Source organism: Hirundo rustica, chromosome 11 (genome assembly GCF_015227805.2).
Source record: "Hirundo rustica isolate bHirRus1 chromosome 11, bHirRus1.pri.v3, whole genome shotgun sequence".
Classification (NCBI taxonomy): Eukaryota; Metazoa; Chordata; class Aves; order Passeriformes; family Hirundinidae; genus Hirundo; species Hirundo rustica.
This window is the reverse complement of record NC_053460.1, coordinates 4,117,707-4,141,568: the sequence shown is the minus strand read 5'-3', so window position 1 is coordinate 4,141,568 and position 23,862 is coordinate 4,117,707. Positions and strand designations below refer to the sequence as shown.

At 43.9% G+C, this 23,862-nt stretch overlaps 1 protein-coding gene across 5 annotated transcripts in view; it reads left to right on the top strand.

Annotated features, from left to right (window-relative positions):
• The first annotated feature begins 449 nt into the window (after nucleotides 1–449).
• CDH13 (cadherin 13) overlaps nucleotides 450–23,862 on the top strand; it is a 451,300-nt gene continuing 427,887 nt past the window's right edge. For 3 of the 5 annotated variants that reach the window (XR_005702749.2, XM_040075799.2, XM_040075802.2), the window contains exon 1: nucleotides 2,644–2,807. Coding sequence is in view for 3 of the 5 variants with exons in the window: in XM_040075799.2 (XP_039931733.1) it covers nucleotides 2,763–2,807 (45 nt within the window). In the remaining 2 variants the exon portion in view is untranslated. Of the gene's footprint in view, nucleotides 510–2,567; nucleotides 2,808–23,862 lie in introns of those variants that run through there. The other 2 variants (XM_040075801.2, XM_040075800.2) reach the window with 2 other exon arrangements.

The window sequence follows — 23,862 nt, the reverse complement described above, 5'->3', positions numbered from 1 at the left end:
AGCTAATTAGCAGGGAAGACTCTGATCCTAACCCCAGAAAACAGAGCTGGGCTGGGGGCTCACCTGAAGGGGCCAAACCCTTCTCCTGTCCCTCATTGCAGCAGCTGCCCTCCTCTCTGCTGGGGTCCCCAGTTAAGCCCATGGCAGCAGCCAGGGCTGTGGTGTGCTGGGGTTCTCCTCAGGTGAGCAGTGCCAATGGATGCCCAAAGGCCATTCCCCAGTGTGGCCGGGCTCTGGGTGAGCGCTGCCCGTGGGCACAGCCACCCTCACACCGGGGCACCGTGTCGTGCCAGGGCTTGGCAGCGGCCTGTGGAGGGTTAACCTCTCCGGGAATGGTTAATTAGCCAGGAATGGCTAACTACCCCCCGTAGGAGTGGTTATCACCCATCCGCAAATCAATTGTTGCCCTTTTAGGAGATAAGTAGGGGCAGCAGTGAGTAGGAGCCAAAGCAGGAGGGATGGGCAGGAGGAAGGAAGAAGAAGCAGCTCTCTGAAACTGGAGGTAAAAGGTTAGTGAATTGGGTTTTTTTTAAAAATAATTTTCTCTTTAATTGTTACTAGAGCATCTTGGAGGTAGATTTGTGATATGTGGCTTCTCTTGGCCGGCAGAGCCCCTTGGGGAGGCAGGTCCTGTGCCAGGTTGGGGTGCCTGACCCCCCGGGATGTGGAGGGGTGCCATGGCTGCAGGGATGGCCAAGCTCCTGCAGGACCATTGGGAACACCTCAAACTCCTCGTTCTCCCCTCTGCTCCTGTGCTGGGATGGCCCCACAGCCATGTCATGCCTTGTACAGAAAATAACTGCTCGTGTTGGCTCAAACCTCATGTCGCATTATCCCGCAGTGAATCATCTACCCCATGACTTGAGTTCTATTTTTTTTTTTTTTTTTTTTTTTTTTAAATGAGTCCCTTTCCTGTAAGACAGGATGCAGATATGCCTTTGTTTCTTTCAGCCACCACCTACTTCTGGTTGGTCTGGTAACTCACTCAGCTCTTTGGCCCCTGTTGGTGGGGCTGAGAATGTCCAAATCCCAGTGCCCCCATTCAAGGGCTGTGTTCTGTGGGATATGCCCTATAAACCCCCCCCAGCCTGGCTTGTATATTCTTAGGTGCCCCTCTTGAGGCTGGGAATTATATCTGCTGGCAAACTGGCTCCCTGAAAGACGAATGGGAGGTGGTCCGTCATATTTCTAGACATAAAGAGCTCTGAAGTTTTTCTTTTTTACCCTGCTAAGCTGGCTTTCTGCCTCTGAAAAAAAAGGATAAAAAAGAAAGCAACCTACCTACATTATTTTTTTTTTTTTCTCTTTATATCTAAGTAGTGAACCTTTTGCTGTTATTTAGAGTATTATTATTGCTGCTGGTAGTTCCTGCTGGGTTTTGTTTGGATTCTATTCCAACTCGAGAATTAATTTAAACTCATGTGTAATGAAGGTACTGGAACAGAGTTATTGCTGCCTGTGAGGGTTTAGGCTTGGAAGGACAGTGTTTTCCCTCAGTTTTGGTCCAGTGGGTATGTAAAGGAAGTGTTAAGCCCGAGCAGTAGACTAGCAGTGGTTGCATCAAACAACATTATTCACAGCTGGAAGCTCCTGCTGATGCTGGGGAGCTCAAAGTGGCTGGCAGCTCCTTTATCTGCCTACCTGCCTTTCCCTCCCCACGTTCCTTCTCATCTCCAGCAGCACAGCAGCAACCCGTGGTGGGGCAGAGCAGAAAGTGATGGCAGCTGGTTCTGCTGGATGAGTAAGTGAGGGAAAAACATCACTGATGAGAGCTGAGGGGACTTTTGATCCTTCTAAAAATGGGGGAAGGGTACTGCTTAGCTCCTGGTGACTGCCAGGAGACAACTCAAAAAAGAGCTGGAGTGTTGTGATACTGGGGAGTGGCAGGAGAGGTGGAGTTGGAAATGCAGTCAGAGGAATTCATTCCTAATCTTCGGTCCATCTGCCGGTGTTGCTTGCTGGGCTGCAGCATAACCAATCCAGAGAAAGCAGGTCCTTGAGACATCAGGTCCCCTCTTTCAAACAGCAAAACTTTTTCTAATTGAAGGACACTCATCTTTGAAACTCTGTCCTAGATTCTAGTTTGTTGAATTAAAAGCCAATTCTGCCATTACTCAAGCAGTTAATAAAATCTATTGCCTTATGATGCATCTTTTCTGCAGGCTAGAATGGATGTGTCTTCTTCATGATTTGTGAGATTGAGGGGAAAACACAAAACATAACCTATATTTCTACTGCACTGAAAAATTTCACTGTGTTCTCCTTCTAAGGCTTGGAAGTAACCAAAACTGCAGAGGTCATTTTTTTGAATTATTGAAAATAAGTTTACCTTATTATCATTTTAATAAAGAGAATCTCTTTGCAGTGGTGCTCAGAGTTGCTCTTATTTCTCTGTGTGCAATTCCATTCTCTAAAAGGGAAAATACTGTTGAGATCTATAAGGCATGATGTTAGACTGAAACTAAACACAGAAATACACCAAAGCAAAAGGCTTTCTAAAGGTACTGTGTTTGTAGAGGTGCTTGCCCAATATGTGTGATGCAAAATGGGGATGCTTTGTGAAGAAATCATCCTTGTAAAGCCATTGGTTCTGGTCATCAGACTCTATCCAATGCTTTAGTGATGATGCTGCTGATCTATTTGGGAAGTTGGCTGGCTCTCAAGGCAGAGTCTCTTCTCAAAGGCTGTTTCACAGTGAAAATATGCTCAGTGCAGCCGAGTGCATGAATGAAAAAGCCTCTGGTACCTTCTAGTCTGGCAAAATGCAGCACAAAACTCAACTTACTCTGTCTTTTCTGCTGTCCCAGGTAAGAAATATGTGGTTTTTTTCCTTGCTTTCTTTCATCTTTCTGCTTTTGTGCGTTTGGATTTGAAAGTATTTGTAATTCAGCTCTGATTTCTGAGCAATTATACGTCTCGTGAATTACTGTTTAAAGATGCAGGATCTCTGCTCTAAGCCAGTTGCTAGGAATGTAGGAGCTCATAGTTCCCTGATTTACAATTACAGCCAATTTGCCGTGTGATATATAGCATTTTTTTGTTTCCCTTCAGGAAGGGTGGTGGGGGGAATCTTTCGAGTCTCGGTTGCAGCTGCAGCGGCAATATTTTCTGTCGTATCAAATGCTGCAACTTTGATTTGCCTCTTTCCTCTGTGGCTTGTGCTGGATAGTAGGTTTATAGGCTATTACAGGCAGCTCACGTTATTTATTGCTTTTTTTTTTTTTTTTTAATAAAAGAATTGGAGGGGGGAATATGGAGGAAAAATAAAACCAGACCTTGCAAAAGGCTCCCTTCCCGGTGCACTCCCGATAGATGTGTAATACTCCGTTAGTGACTTGCTATGTAGCCTTTCTCCTATTAAATGTAATAGATCCCCCTCTGCCAGAAAGCAGAGGAAAAAACAGCCAGCCTTAAAAAACCACGGAGCTGCCGGAGCCCCGCTGCTGCTGCCTGTCAAAGCACAGGGGCTCGCTGGGCTTTCCCTTCTCAGCACCTCCCGGTGCCTCTCTTTTCCTCCCGCCGCTCTTTCTGGGCTCACTTTTGGGCAGCTCAGATTGGGAATCCTTTGTTGTTGTCCAGCTTTAAGCGCATTCTCCCCCCTTTTTGTCTCGGGAGCGCTGTGAACTTGCATTCGGTGACGGCGGGCTGAGATAGATCCCCTTGCCCTGAGCAGGGATGGAAGTTAATTCCTTTCTGACTCGCGATCCAGAGGTTTTGTTAACCCTTGGAGGGCTGGTGGGGATTAGTGCCGAGCAGTGCTCGGGACGCTGAGCCGGAACCTCCGTGTCGGTGTAACTGCGGTCTCCAGCAGGGATTTGGGTTCTGCGAACCCCGGACAGGGCATTAAAGAGGAAAACGGTGAGGGATCGCCGCCGGGAGAGCTTTGCTGCTGGGAGCAGCTCCCCGGTGTGCGGGGAGGAGGCAGCGGGGTGATGCACACGCTGCCGAGCAAGGTTAGGGCGCTCAGGTCCTGGTTTCAGCCGCTCAGGAGTCGGTGCAGGGACGTGGGAGGCTGGAGCAGCGGGACAGCGGGAGCCTCGGCGGCTGGGGGTGGGCAGTGAGCAAGCACAAAGGCATTTGGGTGGCTTCGGGATTTGGGATTTGGGTGCGTTCCGGGCAATCCTGCCACGGGCAGTGGAGCGAAGGGAAGCGGCTGCCTTGGGCCGTGGCTTTGGTGCCGAGCAGCGTGTGCTGGTGGCACAAGGAGAGCTCCTGGCAGGGTCGCTCTGCCAGCCCGGGCTGGGGCTCCCTGGGACTCACTCAGGACAGCGGCCAAGCTGCTGCTCAGGGAGGGCTGAGCGCTGTCCCGTGGGCTGGCGAGATCCACGGGGCTGCTGGGGACGAGAAGCTGTCACAGGCGGGCTGAGATCCAGGCGGGGCAGGGGGAGAGGGCACAGGCAGTGCCAAGGCAACCTGTGGATGTACTGAACTGCTGCTCTCTCACCTTGCCTTTGAGATCTCCCATCTGCTTTGCTTGGCTTTGTCTCTGTTTTCAGTCTTTTTTTTTTTTTTTTTTTTTTTTTTTTAGCTTCTCTAACGCACCACCGAATTAATCAGCCTGAGTTTGGATTTTCTTTAGCAGTGGTTTGTAGGAAAGCAGTATGTATGAGATCCAAGAGGACAGACTTCTAGGGCCTGTTAAACGTAGCCGGCATTTTTTTAAGGTTAATGACTACTTAAAATCTGACAAGGTGCAGGCGCTTGATTCTGAACACACCTGTGCACTTTATTGATAACTTTCAGTGATACTTCAGAGTTTCTTCCCAGGCTGGGCTGAGATGAGTTCTGCTGTACTGCAGGGCTGAGCTTGTGGTGCTTAAGTGCTCAAATCACTCTCCACCTTCTTTATCAGCATGTACAGCTCTATCTATCTTGCCATGTCTCTCTCCACCATGTGAGCTGATGCATCTCCAAGTGCACTTTCTAGGTCGTGCCTAAGAGCTAATGAATTGGGGGATGAATCAGGCTGTAACATGGAAGTGTATGTGATTATGGTTTCAGTTCTAGGTTGTTGAGTATCGGCAGGTTAAAGTATGAATTGGAGTGGGTGCCGTGCTAGGGGAAGAAATGGGATTTACTGAAATGCTGTTTGGCTTTTCTCTTTGACACCCCACATGCACAGCTTTCATGTGACAGGAAAAGTAAACAGAAGAATGTGAGAAACAACATATTAAACAAATGCAGCCATCTGCTTGTGTAGTGGTTGTAACACTTTTGGGGATCTTTTTCTGCAAGTTTTCTTTTTTTCTCCCTTAGGAGTAGCAAGAGTGTCTCACATAATGCAATGTTAGTGGAAGCAGAAAGGACCAAGTTTGATAGAATTCTTTCTAAGCAGGAGCAATCTAGTAATCTTTCTGTGGAAGCAGAAGATAGTGGTGACTAAGTTTCAAAGTAATGATAGCAAACTTTACAGTGTAGAGAGAAAAAAAGTTTGAAGAAATTCTTTATGTCAATAGGAACATGAATGTAAAAGGTTTATTTTTAATGAAAAACACTATTTCTAAAATTAGTAATTTGGGTTTTGTGTTTTCTTGGTCTGCCTTAAATTCCACTGCATTTTTAAAGTATAAAAAAATCTGCCTTTTGAGACATTAAAAGGATGAAGATGGAGAATCACTTTTGCATATCAAAGCAGCCCATTAAGTATGTATGCAAAAACTGTGGTAAACAGGTGGGAAATAAATTAATTTTTCCATTTGCAAAGATATAATCTGCGCTACTACCAACTGTTGTTTTCACCAAGAGGAAAACTGAGCAGTAGCTGGAATAACTGAGGGAGATGTTTCAAGTAATCCTTTAATTCAGGCTCACATTTAAAACTCCAAAGAATAACTATAATATACAGCTTTATTGATCTGATGCTGACAATAAAAACTAAATGTACTCTGGTAGCTTATGCAGTTCACTACACAGGCTACAGTATGCATTAAATGCATACTCTGGTCTGATAGACTGAAAAATCTGCATCTTTTACATTTCCCCCAAAGGATATTTTCTAAAACCCGTATACAAAATATTTGTTTTAAGACAAAAGTTGTTCACAGGGTCCCTTTTCTATGTCATGTGTTTCATACAGAGATACGATTCAAAATTTGTAAGGTGAGGAAAAAGACCAATATTTTTGATACTTTTAAGAATAACTTATGTTTCACTGGGTTACAACTAAGTAAATTCGAAAAACGTGTAGATTTTACAAGCTTGTCATTAGAGTGAATAGAGAAAATTAGTCCTCAAACTCTTTCCCCTAATGCAGAGCCCACACTGCTGCATTCTTAAGCTTTTATTTGTTCAAATTTCTCCAGAAGAGGGCTCCATGTACAGCTTGAAAGGCAGCACCCAGGTATTGAAAGCAAAAGAAATTTAACAGCTTCAGGAAAACAGACAAGTCTTGCTCACACAAGTGTGTTGATATAACCTCTCAGATTATGCTCAAATTCAGACCAAGTACCTCCCTGTCCTGTCATGTTGCTGTAGGTCTTTTTATTTGAGAGTCCTAGAGAAGTCCTGTGGTTCTTGTGCTATGTCAGAGTTGTAAAAATGCTTTAAAAATGTTAGAGAAACTCAATTGTCAATTACTCTGTACAGTTATTTCCACTGATGAGCATGCTGTGAGCAGGCTGACACTTGCTCCCCACGGTTCCAGGCCATCATTTTTGTCTGTGCAGCCAAAAAACATCTTCCAGTTGCATATCTCATTCACAAGATGCTCTCTCCCCAAACACAGAGCCATTCCAGCAGTTGTGCTGTCCTGTTTCTCCAATATTACCTTGGAGGGAAGGCTGGTGCTCGTGAATTAGGATGGCTTTTGGCTACAGCTCTAACCTCTAAAAATATCCTCACCCAGGACCTGACCACAGTCCTTACTGCTAAGCAAGAGAGGTTTGTTGTAGTAGGCAAGAGAAAACATGAAAATGCTTTTGCAGCTATGGCAATTAAACCCCACTTTGGGTACCTCCTGAGACTCAGTCCTTCAATCTAAGACGTAGCTTAGGTGATATGTTGGGACCTACTTTCTGCTTCTGAGGATCAAAATTTCCAAAAGGTTTTCTTAGCACGTGTAATATTTGTGCTGTGATCCACTGGGAGTTATTGACTTGGCTTTTAGTGGCTTGGCAGCTAAGAAATTGATACTCCTAAAAGCTGTCTCAATGCAACAGAGATTATGAGAACCACGTGGATGGCAACAGTGGTTCCCCTTCAAGGAGTTGTGAAGTTCTGCCTTCCTTTTCTCCCTGTTTGCTGCAAGATAAGCAGGCTCTTCCCATCCTATTGATATGTAAAAGCAAGCCAGATAACAGAGCTCTCAGTGTTCCACTCTTCCTGCATCACTGCTGGAGTTGCATCTCTAATCTTCAGCTGCTGGGTTGCAGCAGGTTTCAGAGTTCCTATGACAGCGTAAACCTTTCTGGAGGACTGGGGTTCCTTTAGGACTTGGAGCACAAAGGTCAGGTTAGCAGGTTTTTACTGTTCCATGGAGAGTTAGAGGTGCAAAAGTCACTGTTTTGATGAGCATCGCTGCTGTTCCAGCCGGCAGGGACAGCCTGGTCCGGGGCATCACGCTCATCTTTGCCAGCTGGGCAAGGGAGGGATTGTCCTGCTCTGCTCTCCACTGGGGTGGCCTCACCTCGAATGCTGCGTTTTGTTCACCACAATATAACAAAGGTATTAAACTATTGGGCAGTGTCCAAAGCAGGGCAGTGAAGATGTTGTAGAGCCTTGAGAGGAGTTGGTGTCGGGGGTGTCTGAGGACACTTGGCTTGGTCAGCCTGGAGAAGAGGAGACTTGAGGGGAGACCTCACTGCAGTCACAACTTCCTCGTGAGGAGAGGCAGACGCTGATCTCTGCTGTGTGACCCCAGGGAATGGCCTGAAGTTGTGTCACAGGAGGTTTAGGTTTATACTAGGAAAAGTTTTTCACCCAGAGGGTGAAATAGGCACCCTAGGGCAGTGGTTGGGCCACTGACCCTGAGAGAGCCCAGGAAATGTAGCATGTTGTAGAATGCTCTGGGGCACGTGGAGTGGCTCTGAAGGATGTTCCTGTGCTGGGCCAGGAGTTGGACTCGATGGTCCTCGCGTGTCCCTTCCAATTCCGCATATTCTGCGATTCTAACTCAAGTTTCATCTGCGCAGGCAGAAAGACAAATCTACAGATGTCCACTGGGGAGGAGAAACGGAATGAGAGGCATTTATCATCCTCAGGAGACTAAGTGGGCTATTGCCTTTCCCAGTTAACTCTGGATGATATTAGAGGGTTCTTGATCATGGCCATATGGTCGCACTGTGCCCTGCCCTAATCACCAGATGGATGGGACCAGCCCAGATGGGAGGCTGTGTTTTTCTGTCACTTCACGTGTCCTGCAGCTAACACGATGTTATTGTACACAAATCAGGAGGATATTAAATGCCAAAGAGGAGAGAAAAATAAGATTTGCTTTATTAGGCGCTGTTTCAATCTTCAGAGGTCTTGGAAATTTGCCCACTACTGCTTTTTAAAAATTTTTTTGTGTGTGATGTGGACTGTATTCTCTGTCAAATGGAAGAATCCAATTCATCAAAAGTCTTACTGTTTCAAATGAAGGGAACCCATTCTGCTCCTATCTTATCCAATATTCTACTATTTTGCACCATTAATTTTCTTGGCTAGAGGAAAAAGAGAAGGGCTTAAGGTTTGGTTCAATGGAGCTGGTTAAACCAGTCTTATGAACAGACTAAAATAAATATGAGGTATTAGGAGTGGGGTGAATCTTTTCAGCACACAGCAGTTTTCAGTATCTCTAACCACTTGGAAAAGCTGATTAAGGTGTTTAAATAACTTCTGATATCTATGAATGTCCATGTATGGATGTCTAATTTGGTATTTTTATGGCCCTTGTTCTCAGGGAACTGAACATCTACCTTCAGGCTTTTAAAATGTCTCAAAATTGGACACCATACACAGCTCCCTGAAATTAAGATTTTATTACCTAGGATTCCTTAAACTCCATTTGATAAAGGTTCTACTCCCAAAACTATCATTTGAATGAATAAAAATACCCCTAGAAAATCTCTAATAAGAGCTATCTATTTCAGTCTAAATTATTTCATTCTCGCTGTGCACAACTAATGCTTAATTCCTTATTAGTAATGGCAATGTATATATTTCTAAAAGTTAATATTTAATTCCCAAGGACTTTGAAGCCTAGTATGTAATGAAGAGCAAATAATTCTTGTGTATATGTTAACAGCACAGACAGCGAGTGGGTTTCTAAAAGTTTGCAGATGTTTTAGGATTTTGGGTAATCATGGCAAATGGAACTTGTGTTTAGCAAGGACTCAAATATGCTACAGACCTCAGGTTTGAGGTCATTAAGATGTCACAGCACCGTTAATGTGGCAAAGAAATATTTATACGTTCAACTGGGATTTAGGATGGGAGATGCTCACTTGCACGTGTGCGTACCTGTAAGCTCAGGTTACCTCGGCTGTTCCTATCTGTGTGCTGAAGCTGCTGTTGGCTATCGCTGTCCCTCTCCCTTTCCCTGGGCTGGGTGTGGGAGCTCCCTTCCTGCTCCCACAGGCTGACAAACCTGGCTGCACGCACAGCTGAGGGAGTCCTGGTTCTCTGCATCGATGGCTGGCTGCCACACGGGCAGGAGCCCAGCCGTGGCACACCTAGAAAGAGCACGGATAACTGCGTATATTCAATCAATCCATGGAAGTGTTGACGCGCTGAGTTTTGTTCAGGCTGCTGTGGAGCAAGAAAAACCCAAACATGTTACAAAGCGCTTATCATGCTGATAATTGGCTCACCTACTTTATAGACACTCAGTCTCTTTCTTTTCATCTTCTTGGCTTAACTAGGAATTGGGCTTCTGTGGAAGTTGTCGGTAAAGAGTCCTGGGAGTCGAATGCAGGGGATTTTGAACCTGTAAACGTAAAACAAAAGCTGGCAGTTGTCCATGAGGTCACTGCATCAAGGGAGAGATCTCAGCTGCCTGAAATAGGACTATGATCCACAGTTTGTAGAGACAGCCTATAAGAATAGAGGCAGGGCACTATCCTGTAAAGTTTCCCCTTCCTTAGCCTGTTATATTGTTCTTGTGTCTAATTACATTTTCAGCAGCTGGTAACTGCTTGGGAGCAGAGAAAACCCCAGAAATGGTGTCCCCAGGATCTCACATTTTCCCACAGACAAACTTTCCTACTTTGAGTTCGTCTGCTGCCAAATAAGGTGTATTTATACACTCCTCTGGAGACAGCCCTGTGCTGTCCCTGAGGAACCACTTTTTATCAGACAACAAACAGCTATAACAAAATGTGAGAACTGAACATAGCGCTGCTCTGGAGTTGACAAAGCAGGAAATCAAGAGCATCTGGTGCTTTGCTCCCTGAGTGAAAGGAGATGGAATTAGGCATTAGAATTGGACGGGCATTTCCTTCCCCATTTAAAGCCATTGTTTCAGGGCTCTGTCAGAGGAAGCTGAGCAACTCCAACTGCGCTCTGCAGCGAGAGTGGATATCTCAGCTGTGGGTTTGAGTCAGTCTGTGCAGTTAAATAACCAGCCAAATGAAAAGGTGTTCAGCTTGACCTTCTGCCAAGGTAACTGGTCTTGCAAGTGCCAGGAAGTCCTGGGTATTATCCAGGTGAAAGGCAAAATGAAATACCTGTGGGTGAAGATAAATGGGAATTATATTAAAGTAGAACAATAAATAAAAATCTGTTTTGATTTCTGGGCATGTGTATTCGCTTGCTACCTGAAGGTGGTATTTTGTGCCAGGCAAAGTGGATTTATTGCTTTCTAAAATATTTGTTTTCATCATTCATGATCAGATTGAACTAACTGGACTCTGCACTCCATAAATCTTGATTTATGGATATTGATATTCCTGTCAATTTACTGATACACAGCTCTGACCTGAAGGCTAAACTAGTCAGGTGCATATTTGATCATTTTTCCTTAATAATGGATCATAAAATGGTTTGCATTAGAAGGGATCTTAAAGATCATCTCATTCCAACCATCCTGCCATGAGCAGGGACACCTTTCACTCGACCAGGTTGGTCCAAGCCCTTTCTAGCCTGGCCTTGAACACTCTCAATCTATTCTCTGTCTTGTGTTTGGGCTTCTGGACCTGATTCTGTGTGGAATGTGGCATTACCATTGCAGGAGTCATCATTTGGTGAAACAAAGCTGTAGGGATGGCCAGGAAAGCCTGGAGTAATGGGAAGCACACCTTCCTGCACCCACATTCCCTGCTTTTTGGGAATGGATAAGCCTCTGATATCTGGTTTTGAAATAATTGTTTTCTCCTAATGTTTTTAAATAACAAACAAGGATGCAATCTCGAGTGTTACACGTCACCAGTAGTTTTCCCTAATTGTTGATCTCTGCAGTTTAGCTATCAATGCAGAAATGTGGTACTTTGTGTGGTCAGGGTATTGATTATTGTAATCTGGAAAAAGAGCAGCTGATAAGTTCACATGCCACATGTTACCAGGAAGTAAGATAAGGATGCTGGGGACAAATCGTGAAATTTTGCCTCTTGTGGAAATTAATTCTGGTCTTGCACTTCTCTCAACTTCAGTTTTGTGTGTTTGCAGTAGCAAAGCACTGCTGACACACCAACACGGGAGCAAGTCTCCAGTGGATGTGGATTGATTGCATTGCCCCTCCTTTTGTTGTCTGGGTGAAGGGTGGCTGGTGTCAGTGCCACGTGCATTCCTACTGTGCGTGTACCGGGGTGCTTACACGGCTTCTATTGCTGTGGTGTCTGAGCACCCTACCAATGGTAATGAATTTATCCTTGCTTCCCTAAAATAACTGCTCAGTTACGACAGGGACATTATTCTGAAATGGGAGACAGCCTCCAACATCTGCCTGTTCCCATGACTTGGGGTCTGTTATCTTAGGGGAGTAATGATGTCGGCTGCTGTCACTGGGGCTGCTGCTGTTGATTCAGTGGTGACACTTCATTGTACTCCAGAAAGATTAATTCTGATTGGGGGGAGCCCAGAATAAATTCAGTCTTTAGGCCCATCAGAAGGTGGTGTTTTCAGTAGTATTTTAATAATGCAGCTCAACTTCCAAGAATGTAACTAGATATGATTTGCCAAGGAACTGCCTGTCTCTATGCAGTAGTTGCTTGCACAGAGAGGAAACAGAGATAAAATATGATCATAAGTTCTTTAGGCATAAGGAAATGGAGAGTGCTTGCTCATAGCTGGTGTTTGTGATGGCTGCTGGCACAATGATCAGGTGAGCAGAGGAGGAGGATGAGGCTGACAGTTCTATTTAAACTCAAGGCATTTCAGACCACAGCAGGGGTAGAAAAGGGGGAACAGATAATGCACAACAAACTCTGCTTGGGTAGGGCAGAGGTTCTGCATCTTTCCACTGCAACAGGAGACACAGTCTGTGGCAGACTATTTCTCCTACCATCTGCTCACTGACAGAGGTTCCTGCCTTCCTTTCTTCCCTCACTTTGGAGGAGGCAGAGCTGCCAAAATCTTGGGCTGCTCTGGCAGGAGGTGAGCTGCTGGTCATGGCTGTTATCCCCCCAGGTTTAGCTTCTGGAAGTGGGATATTGCTGACCTAAAGTGTCACTGTTAGGGAGCTGCACCCAAATGTTTGAATTCCTGATTGGATTAGGACACATGGATGCACCATTTGTTACACGCCCAAAACGTGACGCTCTGTGGATTTGTATGGACTGTTGAAAGCCAAACTCTGATTTTGTGGAACAGTTGTTTCTCCCTGTGTGTTTGTCTCTCTGGAATGAAGATTCAGTCTTGCACTTACTTGCCAATAATAGAACTTTGAAAGCTTTTTTCTCCTTCGGGAGTCAAAGGCACACGAGCACAGAGCCTGTTTCTTGCTGTGCATGGGAGCTAAACATGGATTATGGGGTGGGTGAAGGAGTTTGTGTAAAACAAACTGACTTGCTTGTCTGCAATAACTCATGTTGAACCTGAACAGAATTGTTTCTCCAGCTTGTTCTTGACTTGATTTCTGCATGCTGTGTGTTTGTGGAGTCTAGCTGGGATATGTAGGAATAAAAAGCCATCGTGCACAGCATGAATGGTTCTCTCTGCCTTACCTCCAGACTGACTGGAAGCATCAGCATTCCTGTAATTTCCTTGCTTAAATTACTTTTTTCCTCTTTGTCCCTCCATCTGTTTAAAATAATTCAGATAGTCTGAGTGCTTTTAGTTCTTGTACTCAGACTTTCCTCCAGAACTCCTAGTGTTGGGGAAAGGGTGAATAATTTTTACTACTGTTGTTTAGCTTAGATGGGTTCAACAGGATCTGCTGGAAAGTCCATCCCTGTTCTTGGTGCTTATAGATATTTTCCTTTTGGTGATAGAAGAGGAGAGGATGGAAGTTTTCTTTCACTATGAAGAGAACTAGACACACTTGAGGGGTTGCTTTCCTTTAACATTTCACATGGGTCATATTTTCACTGGGAAATCTGAAGATTTCTCAGAGTTAGTGCAGTGTTAAGTTCTCACCTTTCGCTAGTCTGGTAGGGAGCTGCAAATGTTGTAATGTCAGTGCTTGTTTCTCTGGCCCAGTCCTTGTGCTTTTCCTGGTATGTTCATATCACCCTATTCCTTTCTTCCTCTGTCCCTTAGAGGAGTCTAGTTCTTTCTGCACATGTGGAAATGAGAATTTCATTTATCATCCCCAATAATGGTGTTAGGCTGGTGATCTCCTGGAGTCAGAAGTGCTGGGGTAGTAATTTGTTAATAAACATGCTGAGATAGCTGCTGAATTTCTTCTCCTTTTCACTGGTTGACTGAGGAGTACAAGAAAGAAGAGCAAACCTTAGAGCATTAAAATGGAAGGGAAAGCAAACCCAAGGGAAAAAGAAAAACAAAATGGTATTCAATGTTCTGTCACTTTTTTGCAGCTGCTAGGATTTGGAAAGCCGCCTTTTATATTTGTGATACAGTCAACAGATGTATGCAGGAGCGGAGCACAGTCTGTTGCCTGCTTTCCACATCTTCATTTACAAATCTTCCCTGAGAGCTTAGGCTGACACTCGTATCCAGAGCTCTTGCTCATATCTGGATCTGAGGTTGTTGGCACCAGGAAATGGTGATGCTGTTTTATGCACATTTGCGTGTATCAGCGTGCTGGTTATGAGAGGCAGGAAATTTAATCTGCTGTAAAACTCTTTATCCACTTCCAGCATTTATTAGCTGCCACAGAACTCTCCTCTCTTTTGCATTTTATATTTTGGTGAGGCTTTATTATAATTTGTTCTGTGTCTTGATGGACAACATTTATCCCTACTGCTTTGTTGTTGTATTCATTAAATCCATTCTACTGATTCTTTGGGAACATTTTTATCACACAGATGAAGTAAATGTAGGACATCCCTTCCTCTAACTGACTAATTGGATGGGGAAGGACTGGGAGTGGAGAGGACAGAAGACAACAGGGTATAAACTGTGAGGCCAGAGCAGCCTCCATTGCAGGACAGCGCTTTGCAATTTCTTTTGGACCTGTTTGTATGTCACTTCTTTAACTCTCTGAAGCTTGTTCGTGTGTATCAGGAAGGTGACTTGCCACATGTCCCCTCTGTGCCACCAGCAGGGTTTTAACTGCCTGCTGATGGAAGTGAGTGTGTCTCAAAGAAAATTGAAATGTAGGAAGGGGTCAGAGAACCTCAGAGGGGAAGTGCAACTCTGTTATGGTTTTCTAGCAACGAATACGAAGCAAGGCAGCTCCCAGGAACAGCTGGGTGATGCCTGCTGAAAAGGGGCAACTGTTAGGAAAGAGAAATGCTCCAAAGTTTTGTCAGCTATGATGTGACTTCCCCTCTCCTACCGCTTCTGTTAATATATAATTTCACAGATTTGTCCCTTTTCTCTTATTTTTCTGACAACTCTTGGAGGCTAGCTAAAGAGCAAGAGATTAAAAGGAAGAGAACCTGGCTTCAGGCACATTTGCAAACTGGCTGCTAGTTTTCTGCAGGTCCTTCTGTGCTTCAAACAGAAACAATCCTCCCCTGATAATTCCTGTACAATGGATTTGCTTCTGACATTGTACTTCTGGGGCGTTTGTATGACTCGTGATTCATCTGGCAGTGCTTGAGTTTAAGCACTGATAAAGGCAACACAGCAGAGTGCAAATACATTTGACCTTTCAAAACATTGAATAGAAAACAAAAATAGAAAAACAGTTACTTTGCAGTTTTTCCTTGTACACATGTGACGGCTGCAAGCAGAGCAGCATTCTGATTTCTGGCTTGGGAGCCTGGCTGGCACAGAGGCCTCCAGGTCTGAGCTCCACTCTTGCTCTTCCTGTTCCACTGTGTGTGATTTAGCCTGGTATTGCTAAATAGAGGTACAGGTCAGCTTTGATTTCCCCAGGTCAGGGATTGCCCTGATGTCAGCTGCATCCAAAAATCTTCACTGTTTGGTATGCTGTGCTGGTATAATTGGCACTCTGGTCTTCACTGGCTCGCCTGCTGGGCAGGTGTCTGTATTCCAAGAGTAAAGCTTCCCTGGAAGTGTCACTTGAAATCATAGCACTGACACAGAACTAAGTCTCAGGCACCTGTGGGAAGTTCCTGCCAAAACCCTCAGCCAGCTGCAGCCACGGCTTGGATGCAGCCACCTTGTCTCACTGCTGTGAGCTGCTTTACCAAGGGAGTGACTCCGTGGGGTCAGGACCCTGTTCAGTCAGGGCTGCAGGGCTCAGCCCCTCTGGATCCCACCCAGGAGGGCAGGGGATGGAAATAGAAGTGTGATTGTGGCACATCAGCCCTGTGGCACTGCCACTCCCCACGGCATCCCTGCTGCTGGGGAGGGTGTGCAGTGCTGAATAACGCTCCAAATATGATGGGAACTGAAGATCCGCCTTTCTTTTCCTCATAAAACTGTGGTTGATTTGTGAGCGCATTCCTTTGCTTTACAAGCAGAGGAGGTACATGCAGTCCATCTCTCCCAGCCTGGATCCCAGAGATGTACAGGCTGTGCAGAATTGTGTGCCAGGTCCTGGGTTAGGGGGAGGTTTTTAAATGAGGTGACCAGGTTAAACTCTCATCTTGAACCTCGTTGGGGAAGGGAGGGAAGATTGCAGCAGCTGGGTAGGGCTCTGATCTGGCATTGTTACAGCAAATTTTTAACATTTCTAAAACTACTTTCCAGTAGCTCCAGTGGAATTTAGATTTTTTTTTTTTTAGATTCTTAATTATAAATGATAGTCCATCTGTGGTTTATCCATACTACCCTGCTGCCTGTCATATGCTGGTCAAGTCTTGTGCAAGAGAGAAACATTTTTCCCTCATCCCACTTTCTTATTCCTTGTTTCATTGTGTAGTTACCTCCTGTGGCAGTGTTTATGTGAATTTCACTAACAGCAAATCTTGAAGAATATGCTTAAGTAATAATCAATTTTTCTTTTAAATTGCCACTTATCCATATTTTTGTGTGAATGGATAAACCATCTGATCAGCTTCCTTAGCACCTGTAATGAAAGCTTGCTCTGGTTTTGTTCAGTGCTACTGGCAAGGCGTCAGGCTGAAACAGGGCTGCTGGACTGGGAGGGCAGTAGAATTTGTGAACTTAAAAAGAGGAGTAGAAAAGAAAGGATAAACTGGTATTCTGTCTTATTTAGTAACTCTGTGCTGTAAAATATGTAACTGGTCACTGGATAAGCAGCACTAGTCTATTGAAATTTGTATTTTCCAGACAAAACTCTTAACTGTTCCCTTCAAAGTTGTTCTCCTTTGTGCATACTTTTGGGACTACACTTCTGGCCTTTTGGCCAAAGCATCGTATTTGTGTAACAGCCCAGCTTTGGCTGGGAAAAAGCAGAGCAGCGAGTTTACTCAGAGATGTGGTTTTGCGTGTCCTTAATTTGAAATAGGTTTTGAGCTTTTGTTTTCCCCTTGCCCAGCAAACTCTGTGTGGACTTGGATATTGTTTCTGTGTTTTAGCTTCTCTTTTCAGGCTGTGCAGCTTCACTAAGAACCTGAACTGTAAGGCAGTGCCTTTTCCCGTCACACCAACCATATGCATCAGGCCGACCTCTGGCTCAAATGCCAAGTTTGGTGTCGACCCCGTACCATTAGCAAATATCACATAAACCACAATGACAGGGTTTCCAGGCAGCTGTGGCTGGGGGAGGTTGGCACTGAGCGTGTCTGAATGACAGAAGGATTTCTGATCTCTGTTAGCACTGAAGGGCAGGCACCAACAGGCCCAGGAGAGCAGAGCTGTTCCTTGCTCCATCCCTGTTGGGGGCTCTTTTGCTGGAGTTTAAATTCCTCGGCATTCAGGTAGTTTTAAAGTCTTTTTTGCCCTCTGCAAAGCTCTGAGCCAAATGCAGGAAAGAGACGGAGTCTTCAAGGTTGCATGCTTTGTGTTTATTGTTTCTTATCTTACAATTTTCTCAGTGTCCAGCAAGATGTTTGCTGCGGCTCGGACATCTGGTGACTCCCCCTGTCCCAGGGCTGTCCTTATCTTTTATACTAACTGCTACGTATTCTTTATTTACTATTTCTTACCAATGTCTATCACTATTACTAAAAAGGTCATCTTTACTCTGACCCAATCCTCACTAACTACTTTGTGCCAACGTCACTGCAGAAATGGAGTGAGGGAACAAGAAGGAAGAAGGAGACAACGCCCCAAATTCTCCATCTTGCCCCATTCACTTCAATGCCAAAAATCCCAAACCCACTGTTTTTTCACCCTGTGATGTACTAAACTACTATTTTTACACTCTTGTGGCTTGCAATGCTTCCCGCAGTGCAGGAAGCCTCTCCCATGGACTGAAATCAAATCCAGTGTCGCTCTGGGCTGGGGTCTCTGGTCCTCGAGGGCAACCAAAGGAATGCCCTGGTCTCCAGCACATCCCTTGCCCCGCTCCATGTGGATGTGGATGCCCTCCCCTGAGCTGTGCCTTGCCTTTGCTGTTCTCGGGTCAGAGCCCACCCCTGGCACCAAGGAGTGGCTGCAGGTCCTGGTGGGGATAACTTCACGTGGAGCTCCCAGCACTTGGAGCCACAATTCTCTCTTAACAACCTCATCCTTGTTGAGCATCTTGATTTCAAGTGTCTGTTGAAGCACTGTAAACAGATTTCCTTCGGCTCTGCAGCACTACATGCTGTGTTGCAATACATTCTGTCTGCTTTAGAGCTGTTAGTGATTCATTAGTTTGCTGTTCCAAGAACCAATTCCAAAGGGATCACTCATCTCCCTGGAGCAGTGAGGGTATTTTCAAGCTGGCTATGCAGCGCTGTGGTGGTTTTTTTGAGACTTGCCTGGTTCAAATCATGTGGTAGTGATACTGCCAATTCTATGGAGGATTGCACACAGATTCCATGGGTGGGAACTTGCAATATTATTAGACACAGCTAATAATAGCTCCTCTTAACTCCTGAAATGTCAGAGTGGAGTGGTCCTGTGGGTAGCTGCACTCTGGAAAGCATTAACTTTATTTTTGCCACCAAGAGTAGTCCCGGACCTGCTCCATGCTGCATTTTGCTTGTAACACAGAAAAGTATATTGGAAATGAAGAATCTTTGTCTGTCTGTCTGTGAATTGACCTGTGTCAAGATCTCAGAATTGCAGCATCAGTCTGGGAACCCAGGACTGTCCCCTCTCTGCGCTTTTCTTGTCCTGAGATTCCTAAGATCTAATGAACATTCCTCTGGAAGGGACTTGGAAACATAACAGTGAGAAATCCCTGGTGTACTATAACAAAAAATGTTTTATAGCATAAAGCAGTAACTCAGTTTTCTTTAAAGGGGTCAGTTGCTGCCTGACAGACTGTCCTGCAGTCAGGTCTCCAGGGTTCCTGGAGTTTCTGAGTATATTTTTGCCCTAGAGCTGGCTTTTCTGGCAGGGAAAAATAACTCTGCTTTTCACAGAACTTCCAAAGTTTTCAATTGTTTTATGAACCAAGAGAAAACAAAACAAAAAAACTCTCAGAGTGCTCCGTGGAACTAAGTTAATACTCTTTCTTACATTAGCCATTTATTTCTTTTTGCTGTCTTAGTGCACCCAGCAAGGTACCAGCAGTACATCTCCAGCTGCAGGATTTACTGTAAGATTTTTATGGACTGCTGGAGACCAGGCAGGGATTTTAATATGTTGGCTGCAGAAGGGCAGAAACTGATACATAAAAAACTATGAAGACTAAATTTTTAGTCAAAAGGTGCCAGCATTTATAAGAGGGAGAAGTTAAGCAGTGACCTTTTTTAGGTTGTAACTGAAATCACAGCTCTGAGCAGGTGAGCTGAGTTTTAGGAGATGTTGGACACTTATCTCCAGGGATTTGGATTAACCGGGGCACTTGCCCCTTGTAAGCACAGAGCTGCACGGGAATTGCATGAAACCATGCAGTGGAGGGCAATGCAAATCTGGGGACACACAGATGGCCTGTGTTCCAAGTGACTCTTCTCAGTCGTGTTTTATAGAAGCTTATTGCAGTTACAAACACCTGGATGTGTCTTTCAAGGCAGAATTGCATCACTGGGGGCCATGATTAACGTGATGTAACCAAGGGACCTCGCTTCCTCTATGCTACTATATCTCTGGTATTATTTTCCTGATTTCTCACAGAGGTTAGATGATGATATCACTTAAGAGCAGAAGAAACTCAACTACTGTGACTGGGATACGCAAAGAAATCACATGAGAGGCAAGAAATTTCGCAGGGCAGAGATCTCCTCCGAAAGCTCAGGGCTGTGCCAAGGCTGAGAGCAAGGCTGAGAGCCCCTCTGCCTGTTTATTCCTTTTTATACATTTGTGGATCTGGCTGTGGATTGGCTTCTGGAGTTATCACCCCTTAGCCGAATGGCCAGACCAGTCGTCAGTTACAACTGCTTTCAGGTTAGAAATATGCAAAGAGAATGAAAAACAAAGGATTTGTTTATGTTACATGTGTGAGAAAAAGGTAGAAACTGCTCCTAATACTGTACAGTAGCTAAAAGGTCTGACTCCATTTTTATGAACAATCAAAAGTCTTTAAAAAACTCAGAAAAACCAGGGTGACAAACCATAAATCAAAGAAGGAGCTTGTGAAAAGTCTTGTAGGAAGTCTTTATCAAGTGGGCTTTGCTTGCAGTCACAGCTCAGGATTCGCAAATCACCCGTCAGTACACGCTGACCCTGGCACTGAGAACCCAGAGCAGCGTGGCTTGTGGGGGATCTTGGAAAGAGTCTTGTACTCAATCTGTTTATTTGAACTAATTACTTTAATTATAGTAATTAATTTGTATCTTAATGAGCAATCCATCCCTCCATTTGTGCAGTACTGCCAGAATTTAGACCACATCTTCAAGCTGAGTTGCAGGCTTCTTGTGCCAATGAAGATGTATTTTCAGTGCACTTGGGGGATTGTGGTGAACAAAATGATTTCACCCCAAGGGGAAGCTTGATTGTTGTCATTTTGTTCTTGTTCAGTAATCTGAAATACATCATCAGCATCGATGCTTTACTTGAAGAAAAATAAGATTAGAATCAATGGGTTTTTAAGAATATTATCCTCTTTCCCCAAGGTTTCTTTCTTTTTCTTCCAGAGGTACTCTGTCATTTCCTTTGCTTGGCAACTTAAATTAACTTGCTTGTGAGCATTTAAAGCAAATTGTGTGCTTACAAATCTGAGAAAAAAAGCAGAACATGTTTGTCTCCCAGTAAGTTTTTTATTCCTCTTGCATTTGTTGTACCTCCTCCCCTCTATCCCCTAAATCATGATAATCAGGCACTGAAAAACATATTTTATATGAGGATCCATGCGAGTCCTGGCGGCTGCTCTCTGCCATGGTGGGATAAACCCCATCTTGCAGAGACTCACAGAAGTCATCAGGCTGTCCTTCATTTCAAGCCCATCCTTTGTCATCCCGATAGGCAGAGGCACTTGGGGAATTAAGACGTGAAATTGTTGGTATTCTTAGAGAAGCAATGTCAAACAACCTGCTGGAACATGTGACAGTTGCTGGATCTGTGTTTCTGTCGTGCATTAAACTCGCTGAAAGAATTGGGTTCCCATTCTCTCTGTGTGCTGTCTGCAGTTTGCTGTGATCAAAGGAAGGAGTGGAGGTGGTCTACTAGGAATGCTCCTCTCCTTCTGCTTGAAAGAACAAATTATTACAGTTTTCCCCTTCACTGGAATAATGTGTTCATCTGCCTACTTCAGAGCAGTCAGCAGCTCTTTGTGAAGTATTAGTGCAGGCACGGGGTGCTCCTCAGATGGCTCCAAGTGCCACATTTGTCACTCTTTGCCAGTGTTTGTGGTTTTAACCTGGGCTAGTCCGAGCAGGGAGGCAGTGAGACTGCCCAAACTTCCCCAAGGTGGTGATTTCCTTTCTACATGTAACATCTGTACAGCCCAAAAGCAAGGTGTGACAGTCCTTTGTGTCCCCAGTGAAGTGCTGGCTAGAAGTCCTAGGTAAAACAGCTGGCAGCTGACTGCTGCAAACGGATTTGTTTTTCCTTTGTATCACAATTCAAACTAGACGTTAAACCTAATGGCTAAGAGTTAGTTTTTTGAATAATAATTGATCAAGTTCCTCTATGTGAAACACTTGGAAAGAAAACAATGATAGCCAGTATGAGTGCTAAGATTTCAATTAAAAAATTGCATTGTGGCACCCACGTGTAAATTAGTTCTATCCTAACACTTTTTTCTTAGACTTGTTTTAGGTGTAATACAGCATTTGACTGACAAGATCTTGAAAAGAAATGCTTGTTTTTCAAAGTTTTTCATCATTTTGATATTATACTTGAGAGAGTAATTGTGATGTTGTTTCTAAAGTCAGAGAGGTTTATCTGTCAAGTGTTAATAACAGAATAAACATTTTGTTTGCTTTCTGCATTTAATATATTGTGGTATTAACAGATGATAGAAAATCTGATTTCTTTCTCTGATGAGTCCTTAAATTCAATTACGCTGGGATGCAGTAAACAACACTATGATTTGAAAAAGGATAAACCTCCCTCAGCTATTAGGGAACTTGGATATGTCTGAATGTCCTTGCTATTATCATAACTTCAATCATTGTAAGCTGCAAGCCCATTCAAAGTATTATCTAAGCCTGACAACACCCTCAGTGTTAGTACAATGTATTTAAAAAAAAAGCCTTTTGTGCAATCTGTCTCAAGGACAAGCCACCTAATTAACAGACCAGCCTGAAACACACACTGTGGTGTTTGTCTTTATTAAGACATAATGAATTGCGGAACTCCAAGTTGTTTTTTTGGATCAGAATGATCTGAGGGAAGCATTTCATGGCAGAGAGTGGAGAAATGCGAAGGCATTAAGTACCACAGTGAGGAGAATGTTAAGGGTACGCATATCCGTGTTGTGTGTATCCATACATATGTGAAAATATGCATGGATAGATGTAGGATCATACACAAAATGTAGAGCAGGAAAAAGCCTGTCTTTTGTTGAGCTACAATGGCTTTTTTTAATTCCTAAAGGTAATACTTGGTTTGTAACTTATTTTTTTTAATCTTGTGTTCATGCCTTAAGACTGAAGCTTCTGAACTTATGGGATTCACCTCAAGTTCCTCTAATTGAGTCTGACATATTCTTACAAAATCCAGTCAGAGCTTAGTCTGGACTCTTGCTCTCAGGTTTTGAACTTGTGTGTTTTTTTGATCAAACTCACATCAGTGGTATGAAAACAAGTGATCAAATAAGCTGTTCTGAAGAACAAGGAATGAGCACCTTTACAGCTTTGAAACAACCCGACCCAGCTGTTCTCTAGACTGGTGGGTTAATGCTTTTGCTAAATCCTTACAGTGGGAGCAGTGATAAAGCAACAGCAGCTGCAGACTGGAAATGTGCATGGAGTAGTTTGAAGAACTGGTCTATGAGAAGCACAAATAGCTCGCCAGGTTTGATAGCTTTTGAAATATCTGGTTGTTATCCTCAAGAGCTTCATTCGGGATGATGTGGATCCTTCCTTCCTGTGTGGTTTTGGCAGGCTTGGTCGGATAGTTTTTAAACACAAGTGCTTCCCTGCCTAAACATGCAGCTTCACAGAAGGATTTCTTTGGACAAGCATAATTCATATGAATTATATGCACAAGGACTTGGACCTCCATCAACCCAATAGGAATTGTCACTTTAAGATTCTGGAAATACCTGCTCACAAGAGAGTTCTGATGTGATATTTAAGAAGAGCCTTGAAGCAAAGTGTCAAAATATGAGCAGACCTTAGAGATACATCAGGTATAACTATATGCAGGGCAACTTAGAGCAAACCACAAAATGGTGGTTTTATTTTCCCCTGTGGTGCGATGTTAGAGCAGAGAATGGTGTGTAAAGCAGAAAATGGAATGTGTTTCCTTTTTTTTCCTCCTGCTTTTAAGTACAGTGACATGTCCTAATTTAGACCTAATTTTCATTCCTGTAACATTGCTTGTAATAACGTCTAAAGTCCTCAGAATTAATTTGACTGGAAAAATTCCAGAAGGAGTTTCAATTTTTCTAATTAAAAACATTATAGATGTCTTAATTAGGCACTGTTATTAATGGTAATATTACTCAATTTAGAACTACACGCTTAAGATGTGGTTACCTCTTGTGTGATTAGTCAGAGAAGCTCTGCTACGCAAGGATGCACACTAGAATTCTGAACAGTTAAATATTTAGAGCCAGATGCTCAGCTGTGTAAATTGTGTGGCGACTGTGGCCTTGGTGCAGCTAGACTAGTATACATTGACTGGGGATTTGCTATCTGAAGTTATAAACAATCATTTCTGGCTCATCTCCTTCACTATTTCTCTTTTTCTTTTCCTTTCTAATGTTTACCTTGTTTTTTCTCTCCTTGGTAGAATAAGCTGATGGAGTAACACACGCACATGTTCCTGCTCCAGGATAAGCTGTTTAACCACTAAAACTTAACTAAAGCC